The sequence below is a fragment of the Ovis canadensis genome, chromosome 7, assembly GCF_042477335.2.
Source record: "Ovis canadensis isolate MfBH-ARS-UI-01 breed Bighorn chromosome 7, ARS-UI_OviCan_v2, whole genome shotgun sequence".
Classification (NCBI taxonomy): Eukaryota; Metazoa; Chordata; class Mammalia; order Artiodactyla; family Bovidae; genus Ovis; species Ovis canadensis.
In genome coordinates this window covers 27,125,204-27,144,731 of record NC_091251.1, presented here as the reverse complement: position 1 = coordinate 27,144,731, position 19,528 = coordinate 27,125,204, and the positions used below count along the sequence as shown (strand labels likewise).

The window sequence follows — 19,528 nt, the reverse complement described above, 5'->3', positions numbered from 1 at the left end:
GTCAGGCCGTGGAGATCTTTGTAGTGAGGGGGCTGTCCCCGTATTGTGCCTACTATAGATGTCTCTCAAAAAGAGGCTCTGCAAAGCTGGAGTGTGTGCAGGACCCTGACTGCAGAATATGGATGAAAGCGTGGGTGTGTTGGGTGAGGGTGCTTCTGTCCCCCTCCTTGGCCTCCTGAGCCTGGAATCCAGAGCCTGGGTGTGGCCAAGGCTGAGCTTGGAGCTACTGCCCTGAGCTGCACAGACCTCCTGGGCAAGCCGAGGCAGGCCTGGGTGTGGGCCGAGGATCACACTGGTGGGGGGCAGTGTGGTCACCCACAGGCACTGCCATTAAGAGTCCAGCAAGCCCAGGCCAGGCTCTCACACCAGATGTGCAGTGGCCCTCGCTGGCGGTGATATATCTTACGTTCCCATCCTTTGTCCTTCTCCCGACTTGGAGGGTGGGGGTGGGGGCAGATGAAAAGGTGGGGGGTCACAGGGACTGAGGGGTGGCTGTGTGGGTCTGTGTGAAAGTGTGGCAGGGGTGTCTGGAGGAGACCAGGGCTTCGGGGAAGTGTTCTGGCATGTCCCAGTCAGATTGGAGAATGATTCGATAATGACACCAACAACCCATTAGAAGGACATCGTCATGACCCCATTTTACCAATGAGGAAACTTAGGCCCTTCCAGAGAGGTTAGGCATCCTGCCCAGGGTTGCACAGCGAGTCGGTGGAGGAGTGAGGATTCCAACCCAGGTCTGCAAGCCCAAGCCCCTGCCGCTCATTGTTACACTCCACTGCCTCCGGCACAGGACTGCCAAAGGGATCCGGGAGGCATGGGTGGAGAAGTGCTCGATTTGGGTGTCAGAAAACACACATTGAATGCTGCCTCTCCTACCACCTTGCTGATCATGAGATTTAACCTACCTTTAAAACAAATTACTTTTTATTATACAAATAATACATGATTGTTGCATTGTATCAGGAAAATGCAGAACAGAAGAGAGATTAAAGAGCAGCTGCACTCCACTGCTGCCCAGTATTAACCAGGGTCTTGTTCCCACGTGGTGGGGTGGCAGAGGCCAGGTCACTGATTTCTCTGAAGCTCCTTGGTCCCACCAGTCTCCCCTTCATTTATTTAACCACTATTTCTTGAGCATCTCTTGAATGTCAGGCAGTGTCCCAGCTTCCGCCTTCCTGGGGCTCTCACTAGAACAAGGCAGACAGGCGGTGCAAGAAAACCGATGAGGTCAAGACAGTGAGGCTGAGTGGTGGTGGGGAGCTGGGGGAGTGTTGAAAAATGCCTCCCCAGAACATTTCATCTGAGTCTTGGAAGAGGAGTAGGAATTGGTCAGGAGAAAAGGAGTGGTGGGCAAAGCTGTCCAGGGCTGAGGGAACAGCCTGTGCCAAGGCTCAGAGGAAATGTTCAGCTCATTTAAGACTAGAGGGCCTTTCCTGGTGGTCCAGTGGCTATGAGCTCCTGGGAGGGACTTGAGTTTGATCCCTGGTGGGAGAACTAGATCCTACATGATGCAACTAAGACCTGGTGCACCTGAATAAAAAAAACAATTTTCTTTTTTATTAGCAAAAGGGCTAGGGCATCCTCCCCCGTGAGCGGAACATGGAGTGGGAGGCAGAGGTGGGGCAATCATGCCCCTACCCTTGCAGGGATGCTGGGAGGACCAAACAGGGTGAGTGTGAAGGTGGTGTGCCATGCCCAGCTGATACTGCAAGCCAGCTCTATTTCTCCTCTTTCTAAGAACTAAAGTGACCTGGACAGTGAAACTCAGGGGATCCTTCACGTTCTCCCCCTCCCCCACCCCTGTCTGCTTTTCTCAGTGTGCACCCCACTGCCCTCCCTACTCCCCACTTCCTCCAGTGAGGGGGAAGATAAAAGGCAAACTCTTAGGAAGAACCAGCAGTACGACCTGACTGGATGCTTTTAACTAAGTCTGCGGGCAGGAGAGACTTTTTATCCCTTGCAAGTTAATGCAAACTGTTAGGGAGATAAATAAATGACAGAGCTGCCGATGGACTGTTGGGCTCAAAGAAGGGAAATTTGTCTCACTTTAGAAGAAGGACCTGGAGGGCTCAGCCCCATCGACTCGTTCATTGTGCTGTTATCTGCCAGAGAGGTGGTGACGCCACAGCAATTAAGACAAACTTTGGTCTATAAGTTCGTGCCTGCAATCTCGTGGCTTCAAAACAAGACGAATGATACCGCCAAGGGAGGAAACAAAGTCTTTTTCTGACTCGGTCCAAAGTCACCGCGAATATTTGTAGTTGTTCAGCAGAAAATTTGTCATTACGAGGCCGGGCTCTGCTAGCTCCCCCTGCCCGACTTCATCATCCATCTTGGTGGCTTGTGCCAGCCTGGGCTGTCTCTGGGATTCTCCCTGGCTGCCCTCTGCGGGGCCCCACCCATTGCCAGGCACACCCGCCTGCCTCTTAGGTTATATGGGCATCTCGGGTGGAGCAGGACATGGTTTCTGCCAACCGGAAAGGAGTCATGACAATGCCAGGAAGAGCATCAAAACCCAGCCCCACCATGGAGGGCTGCAGGCCTTCCCATCCCCCTTCTGCTCCTGGCATGGGGAATGCATCCTGCGCCACTGCCTGCCTCCACCTGTGCGGGCTCCCACCCCTCCACCATCCTGCCTCCCCCGACCCCACCCCACATCACCGCAGCTGTTGACTTTCTCCACGTGCCCCTCAGAGCTGCTCCTCTTCTCAGCCTCCTACCTGTGGCTGGACTCAGCTGTGTCTGGCTGCTTGAAGGCCCATTCTAATAGGGCCCAGATTTAGCTAAAGGATGAAGCTCCCATGGGGAACATGGGCAGCAGTCATGGGGATGGAAGACATCTTTAACACAGTATCTCGGTCCTCTCTGGGTTCCCCAGCCCACGTGGAGGCAGCCGTCCATCCCCTTCTAACCCACCTGTGCAGTAGAGGGGCCTGGAGAGCTGCTGGCTTGCCTGCCTCGCACTCTCCCAGGGCCTTGCTTTGAGATTATGCTTTGGCCTTCAGTCTCAAGTGTGCAGAGGTAGGGAAGCATATGCCTGCCCGCAAAGCTCCAGGCCTGTTCAGCTCAAGTACGAGGCCCCTGGTTCTTGGCCTGCAGGCAGGGCACACATGGCTTTCTCAGCCAGGCTCAGCATCCAGCCCATTTTGCACTGGCCTGACTCCCCCACAGCTAGGCCAGGCTCTGGATCACACTGCTTTGGGGCTGCAGGGCCTTTGCCTGACCACACCTGGGGAACAAGGGTCCCACCATTCCTCCATGTTCCCATTTCCTTCTTGGAAGATCTCCAAAGCTCTGGAGTCCTGTAATCCCGTGTTTCCCAGATGGGAAAGCTCAAAGGGCAGGACAAGGAAGGTCCAGGCGGTTGAGTGCTGAGGGGACTTGGCTCCAAGCCCTGGGTGGGGCCCACCTCCCAGTGTGACCTGGGGTCTCCACGAGGACCAACGTGTCCAAGAAACCACCACCTTCCAGGCTTCCCTGAAAGTCTGAGAGACTCGAGGCTGCATCCCATGGGGCTCTGGTCTCCAGGAGGCTCTGCCTAGAAGGCAAGCGGGTGTCCCTGAGCCCGGGGAGGGGCCTGCAGGCCTGACCCTTCCTATCCCAGCCTCCCCCACCTCAGAGAACCTGCCACGTGCCACGTGTTAGGCTGATGAATCGGACCCTCGGCGGGCTCAGTCTGTACCAGAGAAAGGCAAAGGAAGCTTCCAAGAGGAGCGGGGCTTTTAAGAGGGGCCTGGACGGAGGAGTGGGGTTGGCAGTGTGAGGTGGCAGTTGGGCAGTCAGGAGCTCACTCCTGTCCCTCTGTGTGCCTGGTCTCAGTCCTCCATGACCCTCAGAGCAAGGGCAGCTTGGCCTTGGGGCTGCTAAGGGTGACTGGGGGGATGACCAAACCTAAATGCATTGAAGGTGGCCCCGCCCACCAGCCAGAGGGGTCTTTGGAGCAGAACCCCTCAGGGGTTGCCCAGCCCCCCATCTTCCCAACACTGAGCGGAGAGAAACTCAGACATGGGGGGCTGTCCCAAAGCTGAGGGTCTAGACCTGGAGCCCTTGAGTGAGTGGGTTCCATGACTCCACGAACTCTAAGGTGTGGACGAACTTCATGGGTGTGCGTGTGCAGGGGCACATTATCCTGGCGGCAAGGTCTGTCCCTTCTACGGTATGCACATGGCAGTTCGTGACCCCCCAAAGGGAGGAGCCTTGTTCTGGACATCAGGGCTGGGAGGAGCTCTAGGACTTGGTGGGACTGACTCCTGCATTTACTGAAGAGGAAACTGAGGCCCAGAATGAGACATGCTTTGTTCAAGGTCATCCTGTTCCTGGTCCAGGGCCTTGAAGAGCCCTCTGAAAATGTTAAAGTGAAAGCGTTAGTCACTCAGTTGTGTGACTCTTTGCGATCCCCTGGAGCATACCTGCCAGGCTCCTCTGTCCATGGGGATTCTCCAGGCAAGAATACTGGAGTGGGTTGCCACGCCCTCCTCCAGGGTCTTCCCAACCCAGGGGCTGAACCTGCGTCCCTTACGTCTCCGGCATTGCGGGCAGGTTCTTTACCACTAGAGCCCCATGGGAAGTCTCTGATCGGCCCTCTGGAGGATGTCTTTCTCAGTGCCGCTGGAGGGCGCTGTGTCGGGGTGGAGGGGGCTGGTCACCGAGCAGATCCCTGGGCCCCATTCCAAAGGTACCGATACAGTATCCTTGCACACCAGAGTTCGTGTGCAAACTCTGTTCTAGAGGACAGGGTGTGCGCCTGCTCACGTTACACAGGCAGTGCTTGTGGAGCTGACTTCTGGAGCCATGGCTGAGCGTGTGGTTGAGAGTATGGCTCTGCGTTCCAAACGGTACCTTGCTACTCACTTGTTGGGTGTCCTTGGGCAAGTCTCTTGACTTCTCTGCGCTTTGGTTTCTCCATCTGTAAAATGGGGGCATTCACAATAGCTCCTATCATGTGAATGGTACAGCTGATAAAGGAAGCCCTCAGCAAGTGCTGACATGGGATTCCTGCTCATTCTCCCTCTCCCTGGGCTTGGGAATCCAAGGACAACAGGCTGCCTGGGTGCATCTTCTCAAAGTAAGGATGACCTTTGTGTCTGGGTGGTGGCTGGTTCTTGTCCTGGGCTGGGCAGGTCCCTCTGGGGAGCATCTTTCCAAACATGTGCTCCATGCAGTTCTCCCCGCCCTGAGCACTGACCCGGGGAGCAGCAGCCTCGATGGCCCGGGCCTCATCTCATCCTGCGACCTCCCAGCCTCAGGGATGCGGCAGGTGCTCGGTAAGTGGATGAATGCTCTGCCCGAGGCCCAGGGGCAGCTGGAGGCCTGCACCACCTTGAAAAGTGTTACAAGAACATGACGACTCTGCCCCAGGAAATAAAAGGATGTCACACATAGGCTGAGCCTTCATGGGCAAAGAGCTGAGCAGCGCTGGAACCACAGCCCCACCACCGTCCACTCAGCCCACACTTACTGGGCGCCTGCAAGACCAGGTTCTTGGCACTGGGTGGGGGGGGAGTGGATATCATGTGAAGAAAACAGTATGTCTGCCCTTGCGCAGCGTACGTTCTGCTGGGGGTGGGGGAGGAGGTGGAAGATAAGACAAGTGAGTACAGTTAGTGGTCTGTGACAAATGCGATGGAGGGCGGGGGTGCAGGCAAGGGGAACATGGGTCCCAGGGAGCAGCTGTGGGCGGGCTGCGGTTTCAAATAGGGTGGTCAGGTCAGGCCTCACTGAGATGCCATGTGAGCAAAGACCTGAATGGGACAGAAGGGAGCCACGTGGATACACTTCAGGGGAAAACATCCTGCATTTGGTACAAAGGCCCGTATGAGGTGGTGTAATACTAGCTGCCAGGAACATAAACGCCAAACAGTTTAGTTCAAGCTCATTGAACAGCCATCAGTGCAAGAGTTCCTGGGGGTGACACATTCCTCCATGTGGTGATTCAAGGATTCAGGCTCCTTCCGCTGGTATCTCAGCCCTTCCCCGCTGGAGTCACTTGTCCGTTTAGAAGAGGGTGGGAAAACGTGGCGCACGGAAGGCACATCGGCCTCTTAGGCTCCTTGGCCAGGAAGCAACCTGCCATCAGCTTCCGCTGATGAGCACTAGCCCCAGGCCCCTGATTAACGAATGGGGGCCTGGGAGCTGGGGTCAGGGGCTGGGCAGCGGCTTCCCCGCAGCCCTGCGCTACGCAGGGAGCATGAGCTGCTCTTTGCAGTCTGGGGGTCAGCTTGGTGTCTCTGTGGTGGCCCTCAGTGGGGAGTGGGCCTGGATGTTCAAGGGTTAGTAAGGAGGCCAAGTGGCTGGAGTGGAGTGAGAGTGGGGGGTGATGGGAGCTGAGGTCAGAGACAACGGGGCGGGGGGCTGCGGCAGACTACAGGGTCATACAGGCTACCGCTGGGCCTTGTGAGCAAACAGGAGCTCCTGGGGGTTCTGGGTGGGGAGGGCCATGATCCCAGTGCTCCAACCAGCTCCCTCTAGCAGCCGTGTGGAGAACAGACTGCCGGGGAGGTGGGAGCAGGGGCCCTGGGAGGGGGCTGCCTGCCGGTCCAGGTGTGGTGCCTTGGGAAGCAGTGGAATCAATACACTTTGAAGGCAAAGACAGAAGGACTTCCAGGTGGGCGAGCTGTGGGGTGTGAAAGAGAAAGGCAGCAAGGCTGTGGCCCAGCACGCCAGAGGGCACTGGGAGGGTGGAGACAGGAGAGGCGGAGGGGGCTCTTATAACACTGGGACCTCCAAGTGGAACCCCAGCCTCTCTGAGCCTCGCTTCCTCACCTGTAAAATGGGAGGAGAGGCCTCCTGAAAAACACTTACCTGGCGGGTGGTTGAGAGCATTACTGGACAGGATGGCTCTGAATGGCCGGAGGTGAGTGAGCCGTGCTGAGGGCGGGGGCCAGGGCAGTGGGGGCCAGCTCGCTGTGGAGAGGAGCTGGTGGCGGGGCTGGGGTGGGAGGGAAGGGGGTGCCTCTGAGAACCACCCCAGTCCTTTTCTAGCTCTGGGTCTCCTTCCCGCACGGCTCAGATCACCGTGTTGGAGCCAGAGTTGGGAGTCGGGACTGCCTGGCCCTCGAGGGTGAGGACAAACTCCAGCCCGGCAATGGCACAGGATGGGCACTGGCTGGGCCACTCCGTGCCAGGTGACTTGCTTCAGGGACCTCCACACCTCAGTTTTTAACCTGTCAAATGGGTTGGTCTGCGAGCCTCCTCAGAAACTGGAGGAAGCACGTTGGGGGAGGGGCTGGCACTGCCCACCCCCCGCAGTCCCTGCCCCGTTCCCAGCCCTGGGTGGGCAATAGACACTCTGCACAGCACGGCCCTCATGGCGGGAGGCAGCTACAAAGCAGTAATACTTTTATTCCCATCAGGGAAGCTGAGGGGCCCAACCTTAACAAAGAAGATGGTTAGGAAGAAAGGGCCAGGTTGTAGGGGCCTCCGTTTTTGATGCCCCAAGCCCTCCACCCACCCTGCCAGTCAGGCTTCCAGACCCGAGGCGGGCGAGGGCTGGCTCTGCAGGGCGGGCCACCCTTGAGGGCTCCCTAGGCAAGGCCATCTGCCAGCAGTGTCGAAGGTGAGTCCAGCAAAGCTCTTTCAGTGCGGACAGCAAACGGAGAAGGCGCAACAGGTGGGTCTTCCCCTTGGCGACCAGTCCTGAGCTCTCAGCGTCCACCCCAGCCTCAGGGGGGGCCCTGCTGGCTCCGCCTCTCCTCCAGCGCCCTGCACACCCACATGGACACCACGGTGGCATTTCCATCATTGAACTGCACGATGAACGGATGGCCCTGTGGGGAAGAGGAGGGAGCTGTGACAGGCATTCCCCGGACCTTGCACATCGCCTGTTCACCGCCTTCCTCAACAGCCCTAAGAGGTGAGGGCAGCTTCAGTCCTGTTTCATAGCCTTGATCACCGAGGCCCCAGGCAGAGCAGTCTGGAGCCTGTCTGGAGCACTTGCTACAGCCCTCATATTCTACCTTCTCCTTAAACTCCAACCAGCCTGGAAGGTCCCCCAGGGTATGAACCTGTCTTAATTCCACACAGCCTGGCCGTTGCTCGGCCCAGCGTCACTCCCAACAGCTGGCAGGCAAGGCCGGGCACCGGAGCCGCCACCGTTCCAGTCCAGTTCCTGCCCGGAAACCAGAGAATCATCTCGCCAGGGGCTACGCCAAGCCCAGTTTTCTTCTGTTTCAAGCTCTCCTATGAACAAGCCACAGTCTCTGAGTGGAGGGAAGGCGAAGTGTCAGGGGGTGCGGGGGCAGGAGGGATGTGCTGGCTCCTGCTGAGCAGCTGGGGGCTGGGAACTGGACTCTGGAGTACCGCCGCCTCATGCTCTAACTGCTGCTGCTGCTGCTAAGTCGCTTCAGTCGTGTCCGACTCTGTTCAACCCCATAGACGGCAGCCCACCAGGCTCCCCGGTCCCTGGGATTCTCCAGGCAAGAACACTGGAGTGGGTTGCCATTTCCTTCTCCAGTGCATGAAAGTGAAAAGTGAAAGTGAAGTCACTCAGTCGTGTCCGACTCTTAGCAACCCCATGGACTGTAGCCCACCAGGCTCTTCCACCCATGGGATTTTCCAGGCAAGAGTACTGGAGTGGGGTGCCATTGTCTAACTACTTACCCAGAGTCAGTCCCTCCCCTGCTGTCCAGGAGACAAGATCTCTCCTGATGATCTTAGGGCCTCCTTGGGAGTTCCCGGGAATGGTCAGAAAAAAGCAGGGGCAGCCACGGGTGAGAGGAAAACTGCAAAGCCTTCCCCTCTTCCCCAAGTGCTTGTCTGTTAAGCAGCGCTCGCGAGGCAGCGTCCTCCTCCCCTACCAAACTCTGCAGCTCGAGACTCAGGGAGCCACGGTGGGCGAGCAGAGAGAATAGGGGGCTCTCACACCCCCAGCTCCTTTTCTCCCTCTGGCTTCAGCTCTCCAGCTCCAGCTGCCCTGCTCCGCCTGTTCTGAGCCCTTCTTAGGTGCCCTCTCCCCACCCACCCCTACCGCCCTCCCCCAGGCTGGGCTTTCCAGGCAGCTTTCCCTATGAGCTCATCAGGAGGCGCTGGGTTGGGGCTTGGACGCCTAGACCCCATGTCTGTAGGAGCAGTCAAAGCCCAGGCCGTGGGAGGGAAGGGGGTTGCTTAGTCAGCCCCGAGATGTCCCCGGGACAGGAAGAACATCCAGGCTTCCTCACCCCAGGCTGACACCACGCCCCTTGCCCAGTTTTCCCAGTTTGGGCAGGAAAACCCGCTTCTGGCCAGCTCAGAGGCACAGGGAGCAGTGTCAAAGGTGCAGGGAGGAAGGGAGCTCAGCTTAGAGAGTGCCAAGGGCACCCCACCCAGGGCAGAGGGTCACCAAGATCACAGCGGAGCTGGGCCTGCAGCCCTGCCTGGCACCTTCTGTGATCTGCCTATGGCTCCCAACACACCTGCAAGGCCCCCCAAAGGAGCAGGTGCCCCTTCAGACTGCAGCTGGAGAAGGGGGTGGGAGGTCAGGTTGGGTGGGCATCCCCCCAGGCTGCACAAGCCTGAGTGGGGGCTGAGGCAGGAGAGCCCAGGTGGGACTCTCTCGTGGCCCTCATACGTTTCCCACCCCCCCATATTCCCACCTCATGTGTCCCCCCACCCATATATATAATCCCACCTCATGTATGCCTGCCTAAATCAGCAGCCAGACAGAAGGAACCCTTCCTGAAGTCAGCGAGCACGTTTCCTTTTCAGGAGGCTCAGCGGAGGCGACCTTGTGCCCTTCTGAAGAACAAAGGGAGATGCCGTGCTCAGGAGCCGGTGGGCCCCTCCCCTGCAGCCCAGGGTGCACAGTGTCACTCTCCCAGAATGCCGGGTGACTTTGGGGGCCATATGCTGCATCTCTGCTGTCATCTGTTCAGGAGCAAGCAGAGCAGAACCGCAGGAGGGGAGAGGGGAGCGTTCTTCCAGCTACAGCAAGGCTGAGGGCTGCGCTGCAGGAAGCATCTCGCCCAGGTGTCCCGGGAGGCGGACGAGGAGAGGGTGGGCATCCACCGCTTTGGTGGAGATTCTGCCCCCTTCCTCTCCTACCCCCACCCCCTGGCTGGGATGGGACCCCCACCTCCTGTGTACCCCTGGGTCTTTACACCACCCAGCACAGGAGTGACTGAGACGAGTGGTTTCGTCCCCAGCTACTGTTGATGGGTTTGGGGGGGATAAGAGGAATCACAGGGGGAGAAAGAAAGGAGAGACACAGAGACAGAGGGGAGACCCCAGCCTCCCTCGGCAGCCTGGGCTGTGATAGGTGAATTTGCGAGCTGGAGACTGCCTGGTCCACCACGTGACTGGACGCGCCGAGAAAGCCAGTACGTGGGGAGTGAGAGCACGGACAGTTGTCCAGAAGGAAACTGGGGCTGAGATGGCACTGGGAAGGCTAGAGATCATGGCAGTCTGGGGGCATTTTTGCCTCCAGGGTCCAAGGGTGCCTCAAGGTCTGAGGGGAGGCGCTGAATCACACAGGTGCCATGATAATCTCCACTTTGCAGATGAGGAAACAGAGGCCACAGGCTCATGGTTGACCTGTGCCGGCTCCCAGAGCTGTGACTGGATCACAAGTCTCTGAAACCCAAACCTACTGTCTGGGGCTCTTCCCGGGCTGACTAGGGGCAGGCAGACACTGGGAGTCACTTTTCCCTTGCCTGATTTCTGCCACGGGATTCAGGCCTGCCTGACTGGAGGGGACTGAGGCTGCAGGTCCTGACCCCTGGGAAGAGTGGTGTCAGGGTGGTAGGTCACTCTCACTTGACTCCCCCCTCCTATCAGCCCTGGGTGGGAAGCAGGGTAAGTACACCATAACCCCATTTTACAGAAGAGGAAACTGAGCCTGGGAGGGAACATGACTTGTTAAGTGCTAGGGCTTCTGGTTGCTCCTCTGGTACATTCTCAGGGCTGGACCCCAGCCCCTGTGACCCCGCCACCCTGTGGGCTCCTTTCCTCCCTACCTAGCAGACGCTCCTCCAGCCCCAGACATGCACGGAGCAGGTATTCCTCACGAGTTTAATGAATAAACAAAAGCTGATGGACAATGCTGGCAAAAAGCATGAAGATCACTCTGCCACCCTGAGGGGCCCCAGTTCCTAGGTAGATCCTGACAGGCCTGAGCAGGTGCCTGCAACCACCAGAAGCCTGGAGATGGATGGAAACTATACACTGGTTAATACCGAGTCCAGCACCCTGGACTGAGTGCTGTGTGCCAGGCCTTGCCAAGAGCTTAGTCCTGATTCTCCCACCAGATCCCCATGCTCACTGTGGAGGTGCACATGGCCACCTGGCCGATGAGGAAACAGACACTCAGGGACCTGTGTGAAGTCACGGAAGCCAGGGCTGGGCTGGAAGCACCACCTGGGTCTCTGGACGCCAGGTGCCATGCTCAGGACCGCATGCTCTCCGACACCTATGGCATGACGGCTGCCCTCACAGGCCCCTCCTGGGGTTTCTGTGTGGCCCCCTGCACCACACCCTCTACAGTACCTGGGTAAATGCACACCCCGGCCCCCTCTCCCAGGCAGAGGAATCCAGACACGGACAAGCTCCCCAGCTCCCTCGGACTACCAGGGTCAACAGGAGCATGGCGTGGCCCACCCCCTGCTGCCAGAACACCCACAGGCCGCTCATTGAGAGCATCTTCCACCCACGGTGACTGCCCCAGACACCCAGGCCTCTGCTGCCCGCACAGAGTGTGTGTGAGCGGTCACTCTGCAGGCCGGACCCCGGACAAGCTCACTGGCCTCTGTGCCAGGCAGGGGGGGCCACTCTCCTTTCCCGGATTCTCTCAGGGCCAGCTGCAACCATTAAACCGGCGAGGGCTGAGGTAAAATGCACCACACACTCCGCCACAGAAGACGGAGGCATCATGAAGGGGAGAGGATGGGGCCGCGAGAGGTAGGATGGACCCCAAGGTGGGGCACAGTGGAGGGTGCGCGCCGGGCCAGCGACAGGCAAAGCCAGCAGGTCGCCAGGTGCAGACCTCCCACCGCCAGGCAGATGGTGCTCCGGCAGCAACTCGTGACGAGGAACCGGAGCACGAGGCGTGTCCAGCACACCCTCCTCCACCCGGGCACTAGCGTCCAGGGCTTCGCTAGAATCTGGCCCTCGACTTTGGTAATAACATCCTGAATTTTTGCCCACTGGTGTCATTGTGATGAGACGCTTTCCTGATGACTAACAGCATGACCCTCCCTCTATGGACAGCACTCCATGCTTCTGCCAGAGGGGACAGGGAGAGGAGGGGTCCGGGTGCCCACCGCACCGGCACACGGTGGACGTTTTGAACCTGCTGCGGTGGAGGGCGGCCTGAGGCTGACATGTCTGGACTCCCAGGCCAGTGCTCATTCACTGACACTTTGCTCTGTGACATCAGTTGGGCTTCGAGTTTCTTCCCAAATAGGAACTTACCCCACTGGGGTCCCCACACTTTCTCCTCTTGTATAACTTCCTAGAGAACTCTGCATGTGAATCATGTAATGACTTGCTGGTGTGGCTGCCGCCCTGCTACAGTGCTGGCAGGTAGCAAGTCCTCCTTTAGCCGTGGGCCTGTGGCAGGTAAAGAATCCAATGTGGGAGGCCTGGGTTCGATCCCTGGGTCAGGAAGATCCCCTGGAGAAGGGAATGGCAACCCACTCCTGGATTCTTGCCTGGAGAATCCCATGGACAGAGGAGCCTGGCGGGTTACAGTCCATGGGGCCACAAAAGAGTCAGACACGACTGAAGTGACTAACACCCCGTGGCAGGAACCAGTGACCTGCCTGTCCTCTCTGCCTGCATCTGGTCACCGAGCCCCTGCTGTGGGCCAGGACTGGGTTGCCTAAAATGGCCCTGAAACCACTGTTCACAGACAAAGGAGACCGAGAGGCTAACAGACGCGACCTGAGCTAAGGTCACAGAGCTGGAAGGTGGCAGAGCTAAGGGCTGAACCCAGGACGGTGTTCTGCCACGAGGACACCACACCACTCTACTCACTGAGGTTGGGCACAGCGAGTTTAAAATCCCTACTTTTTAAAATAATATATGGTACAATATTATTTTTTATTATTACACATTTTATTAACCCCTTGAATAAGTTACCAAAGGAGGTACTGTGTTCCCTCCACCATCTATAACAACCCAGGCTTTATTTGTAGGAATGGGATAATAAATTCTGTGCCTGTTCATGTTTATGGTATATTATTTTTAACTGGGGCTTCCCTGATAGCTCAGTTGGTAAAGAATCTGCCTGCAATGCAGGAGACCCCAGTTCGCTTTCTGGGTTGGGAAAATCCACTGGAGAAGGCTACCCACTCCCGCATTCTTGGGCTTCCCTTGTGGCTCAGCTGGTAAAGAATCCGCCTGCAATGTGGGAGACCTGGGTTGGATCCCTGGGTTGGGAAGATCCCCTGGAGAAGGGAAAGGCTACCCACTCCAGTATTCTGGCCTGGAGAATTCCGTGGACTTAACTGGTAGTTTTTAACTGACAAACTAAAAAGAGAGCAGCAAAAAAGGCAAACAGTGTCCTCCCTGATCCAAGGTGTATCAGGCACTTCTCATCAAGTAATTTATTTATTACTCTGCAAGTCTATTTATTGAGTATTACCCTATGCCTGTTCTACAGACGGGGAAGCTAAGGCACAGAGAGACTAAGTAAGGACTCTGTCCAGGACCAGGGCACTTGCACGTGGTGCTGTCCCTGGAGCCTGTGTCCTCAGCCATCACACCGTCCTTCCCTGCCAGCACCAGGGCTGGAGGGCGGCACCTACTCTGCAGGACAGCCAGCCGTCAGCACAGGCGCCGGGGGTCTGCGTGGTAACCCCAGCCCACCCGGTTCTCTGCGCCTTCTCTTTGGGTCTAGATTCTAGGGCAGCAGGAAAATGAAGACCTGGGATCTGGCAGGAATTTTCCAGAGCCACAGAGACCACACCCTAGAGAAAAAGTGAAAAGTGAAAGTGAAAGTCACTCAGTCGTGTCTGACTCTTTGTGACCTCACAGACTATACAGTCCATGGAATTCTCCAGGTTCCCTCATTGCAGGCGGATTCCTTACCAGCTGAGCCACAAGGGAAGCCCAAGAATACAGGAGTGGGTAGCCTATCCCTTCTCCAGCGGATCTTCCCGACCCAGGAATCAAACCGGGGTCTCCTGCATTGCAGGTGGATTCTTCACCAACTGAGCTATGAGGAAAGTGCCCCCCAGAGATAAGGGCGGCCATAATAAACAGGGTGCCTGGCAGCAGACTGCACCCCATGCCTAAGATCTTGTGAGGCCTTGACTCCTGTCTTCTCTTGAGGGGTCCCATCTCTTTCGGAACAAGTGCACACACCTGTCCTGCTGTGTGTTATCAACATTTGAGCCCACCTTATTCCTAGCACGAGACTGGAAGCCTCGAGAACACGCGGTGCTGATCACTGAGGAACCACCAGGGGAAGTTAGCTGGATTGACGGGCACGTTTCACTGCTTTCCAGGAGCCTGGTGCTAGGTTGGGAAGTGCAGCAGGTTGGGCGGGCAGGCCCGGGAGAAGGCTCCACAAGCTGAGGCTGCTCTGGACTCCCTGGACCAGAGAGGGCTCCAGAGAGGGCTTTTCTCTCTCTGGAGGAGCCCCAGGCCACCAGCCACCTCCTGGCCCACCAAGGATGCTGCACGGGGCAGAACACCAAGGATCCATGAGTCAGTTCAAGCAACTAAACCACTCCCTCTCCTCCTACCAAAAAGCAAGCCAGCCCAGCTCAAGTACACTCCAGTTAAGTCCAAAATAAAAAGAGTCCAACATGAGCCACAGGACCCAGTCCAGCGATTAGGCAGGCCCTCTAGGAGGTGATCTGAGAGGCCAGAGGGGCCCTACGGTCAACGCACTGCTCATCACTTCACCGTTCTGCTCTGGGCTTGCCGGCCTTCCTTGAAGGCTCTCTGTGTGTCCCTTTAGGATCCAGCCCTTGTGGCAGGGGTACTTTAGTCCCTTTGATTATGGAGAAGTGGTGGGAGGGGATGGGACCTCAGAGACCAGCAGGGCCACAGTGGGTGAGCTGCATTGGGGTTTCCACAGTTTGATTCAAATCATTAAGATATTTTAAGCTATATTTGTTTTTTAAAAAAGCTAATAAAAAAAACATATACACTCAACTATCTTCAAGTCTTAAACTGCTACCTGGCATACTGGCAGTGTGTTACCCAACACTGTGGTGGTAAATGATCTTCTATAGCTCTTCGGATAGGTGGTCTGGTTAGATCTTGTTAGATCGGTGCATATTACTGACTGCTAATATATGCGCTTAGCCTAGGAAGGCTGGGCTGGTGCACTGGGCACCTGAAAGAACTCAGGGCTGTGACGTCCACTTACTGGAGCCAGTGCACTGAGCCTACAGTGTCAGCCTGGTGACCGGGCGCACGATGCCCAACCGGGGTGTGGGTCAAGCCTTCCAGTGGCGTCAGCTCCTACAGGCTTTGAGTCCCTCTTCTCTGATCTGTAGACTTATTTTAAGCAATTCATACGAACAGCAGCTAGCTACTGTCAGCAACTAAACTCTAAAACTTTTCTGCTATTCCTTTTTTAAGCTTCTACATGGGTTTAAACGATGCCTAAGCTGAGAGGACAGTTGGGGGAGTCTGGATTTCCTTGATATGAGGCTCCTGAGACAGTGTCAGAGATAAGTGGGATGCCGATGCAGATACTAGACTGCAACCATCACCTATGACCCCAGCTCTCAGATCTTTGTGTCCTTCAACAGAGGTCTCATGCGTCTATAAAAACAGTAAAGCGTCTGCACACAATGCGGGAGACCTGGGTTCGATCCCTGGGTCGGAAAGACCCCTGGAGAAGGAAATGGCAACCCACTCCAGTACTCTTGCCTAGAAAATTCTATGGATGGAGGAGCCTGGTGGGCAAACAGTCGGACACTGAGCAACTTCACTTCAATACATTCATACTAAAAAAAAGGCTACTTTTCCCCTATATTAATAATGAGATCCTGCATTAATTTTACACAATAAAAAGCATTCCAATGCTGAAGATTCAAAACTAGCAATCTAATCCCTACTTACCCTGGAGACAACTTCAGATTAGAGAAGTTAAACAATTTTTGGAAAAATGCAGAGACTGTCCAATGTCTGCTAAACTGCTGACAAGGGCAGGGCAGTGGACAAACCTATATAATATTAATTTTTTTTTAAGATTTTTTTTTTAACGTGGACCATTTTTAAAGTCATTATTGAATTTGTTACAGTATTGCTTCTATTTCATGTTTTGGTGTTTTGGCCATGAGGCATGTTAGGATCTTAGCTCCTTGACCAGGGACTGAGCTCGCACCCCTGCACTGGAAGGTGAAGTCTTGACCACTGGACCCCCAGGGAAGTCCCTAATATTAATTAGTGTACATGAGATAATAAGTCATGCTCCTCCTGAGGGTCTGCTTCCTTCGGGGTGGGTGTGCCTGGGCTAATCAACAGGGGTGTCTGGAAGGAAGGTGTCGGACTGAGGCTGCAGTAGGGGGTGGGGGGGAGGTTCTCCAGGAGTGACTCAGCAGGAAGAAGCTGAGGCACCACTGCAGCAACTCTTGCATCCGCCCCCATGTCGGGTGAGGCAAGGGGCCCTGGCCTGAGAGTCAGTGGGCCTCCTCTCGCCAGCCCTGGACTCATGGAGGCTTGGGAAGGGCCATGATGGCCTCACTTATAGAAGAGAAAACACTCCAGGGCACCTCCATTCCCTTGGCCTCATCTTCCCACAGGGAGGGACTTGGGTGGTCATGGTACCTCTCCGCCCTTCCCCGGGCAGAAGGAGGAGTCAGGCTGGCGGGAAGTACGCAGCAGGCCCAGCCCAGGGGTCTCCTGCCCACAGGAGGGCTGGGTGCTGGCCTGCCCTCTTCTGGCGACCTCCCAGGCAGGCTCCGGACTGCTGTTCACCTCTGATGGGGCTCTGTGGGAAATTCCCAGCAAGGCCCGGCACATCAGCACAGCCTTTGACTTAGACTGCATAGAAGGAGAGCTGATGCTTCCTTTCTGCCATTTCCTGAGTCTTATTTCTCAGCTGGGTTTGAACACGGGGAGGCTGCTGGCTGGCCTTGTCACCCTACTGAATATCTCTGCTCCCTCTGCCTCTGGGCTGGGGTAGGAAACTGCCTGACTGCAGACAGGCTTTCCAGACACACACTGGGTAGCGTGATGGGAGGCCACTACGCTTCCATGTAGAATACACTGCGGGAGCGGCAGTGAGATGAAGATGTGAGCCTTGCCTGTCAGCTTGTGTGGAATCTCACCGTCTGCCTAGCCGGGCTTACCTGGCCAATGCCCCGCTGCAAAGCTCTCAGAGGCAAGGCGTTGGTCCTGAGACTGCTTTCTCAGCCTCTGATTCCTAAAGCTGGGGGTGCGGGTTCCCTTCTAGTCTTTACTTTTCTTTGAAATGAAGAAATGGTCCTCAGCTGTGACATGCCATTTCAATCACCCTTCCTGAGTTTATTCTTCACAAATACCACGGAAATAGATGTTTCTTCCCAAATATTCAATTATTAGCAGCAAATTGCTTCCCTCTAGCCACCCTAGACTGTACATGAGGCACCTCAGGGGGTCAAGGTGAGATCTGCTTTCACCTGAGCAGATCTATGTGTTCCTACACAGGGTGATTGGCCAGGAAATGGCCCTTCGAGAGGGCGAGGTATTTCCAGAGGCTCCGCCAGTCATTCTAGGGCCTATGTTGACAGGGCAGCCCCAGGACCAGAGCAGTGTGGTACAGGAGAGGGCACAGGGAAACTGCGGTGGGCCACTGTGAAGGGAAAGGAGCGGGGTGTGTGTGTGCGGGTGTCTGTGTGTGTGTCTGTGTGTGTGTGCGTGTGTGTGCGCACGCATATGTGTGTGTGCGTGTGTGTGTATGTGTGTGTGCCAGCACCCGGGAGTTTATGTTGGAGGAAGTGGACCCATGTGGGTGGCAGAAGGGTGCCCCTTGCCCATTTAGAGGGGCTGTGGTGGCTGCCCTGTAGAGAACTCAGACAAGATGGGTGAGCGGGAAGAGCAGGGAGCATGCTGGTTATCCCAGTCAGTCTCTGAGCAGATACCCAGAGAAGTCAGGACTGGAGGATGCCAGAGAGAGAGTGGGGTTCTTGCTCCAATAATGCTGAGGCCTCCTATCTGAGAGGCTGATTCTGCAGCAGGTCCAAGCAATGAATAGGGGGGCCATTACAGGCATCCGGATATTCAGGGTTTGTCTTTTGGTGTGATGGGCTGTGTGGTGATGGCAGTTTACAGACACAATGCTTAAAAGGATGGTTCCCTCCTGTCCTCTTTTGTTCTTACCTTTTGAGATCTGATGTTTAAACTCTGAGACCTTGGCTCTCTCTGTGTATATATGCATACGTGGGGATGTGAGTGGGCAGAGGGGAAGTTCCATCACAATTTCTGGCACAGAGTGGGGAGCTCAGTAAGCTTGTTGAACAAAACAGAATGGACCGATTCTGACAGTGAGAGAATGAAGAGATGGGGAGAGACTAAGCCTAACAGTCCGCTCTCTACAAACTCCCAATCAAGGAACATTTTACCAAAACTATAACAGATGATTTAGTAAGAAAGGAAATCTTCAAGTGCCAAAAATGAAGAGGAAATGGAAAACCTCTTCAGTAAGGGTGTGAGTCGAGGTCTTGTGGCCCTAAGGGAGGCTATCAGTTCCAGGAATGCAGTACCTGGAAAGTGTGAAATACTAAGTGGAAACAGAAGGAAAGGTCCAGCTAGGGAGCTGGCCTGGGACCCTGAGCAAAGCTGGGACTGCAGAAAGTCTGCCCATCAGCAAAGGGGACGCTGTGTAAGGTGGCTCTGAGCCTCGTGCATTTTGTGGTCCTATGTATCACTGTTCTGGTCTGAGAACACAAGGCTGATTAATCTAACGTAACATTGATATTGATCTAGCAATACTCTGGAGTATCTCTCAGGAGCAAATGAAAAAACATTCTGAGGCAATACTTCTGGAATGCAATCATCTCCACAGGAATAAGCCCCATTCAGAATGAGCTTACAATAAAAATTCTAAAACACGTGAGGAAACAATTACCCATGGACAAGAGTCAGCAGACACAACACACAGGAAGATTACAGCTCTCAGAACCAAGGTGATAGAAAAATAATCGGAAAGAAAATACAAAACAATGTACAGTTGAAAAGACTAAAGACAAAAAAGAAGTTGAAACACTGAGAACAAGATATTATGAAAAAGAGAAGAGAGATTTGAAAAAGAAGCAAATATAACTTATAGAAATAGTACGTGTAGTGAGTGGGAAAAACAAAAGAAACTCTCCATAGATGAGCCAGACAGCAGGCTGAATATAGCTGAGGAGAGACTTAGCAAGCTGGAAGAATGGTCTGAGAAAGTTATCCAAAGCACTACTCAGTACTGAGAGATAAACAAAAAATAATTTTTTAATGCGAAAGAGAGACCCCCAGAGGAAGGAATAAGAAGAGACGAGACAGTGGCAGATGGAAAATATTCAGAGACAACATCTGAAAATTTTGAGAACTGATGAAAGATATGAATTTTCAGATTCAAAAATCAAAATGATCTCCAAGTAGAATAACAATAAAGAAATCTATACCCAGACAA

General features: G+C 55.2%; 1 protein-coding gene across 7 annotated transcripts in view; it reads right to left on the bottom strand.

Moving 5' to 3' along the window:
- Window positions 1-7,316: 7,316 nt before the first annotated feature.
- MAP2K5 (mitogen-activated protein kinase kinase 5) overlaps window positions 7,317-19,528 on the bottom strand; it is a 264,501-nt gene continuing 252,289 nt past the window's right edge. For all 7 annotated transcript variants that reach the window (XM_069597653.1, XM_069597650.1, XM_069597649.1 and 4 more), the window contains one exon: window positions 7,317-7,766. In XM_069597653.1, coding sequence (XP_069453754.1) covers window positions 7,662-7,766 — 105 coding nt within the window. In that variant the 3' untranslated portion in view covers window positions 7,317-7,661. The remainder of the gene's footprint in view (window positions 7,767-19,528) is intronic.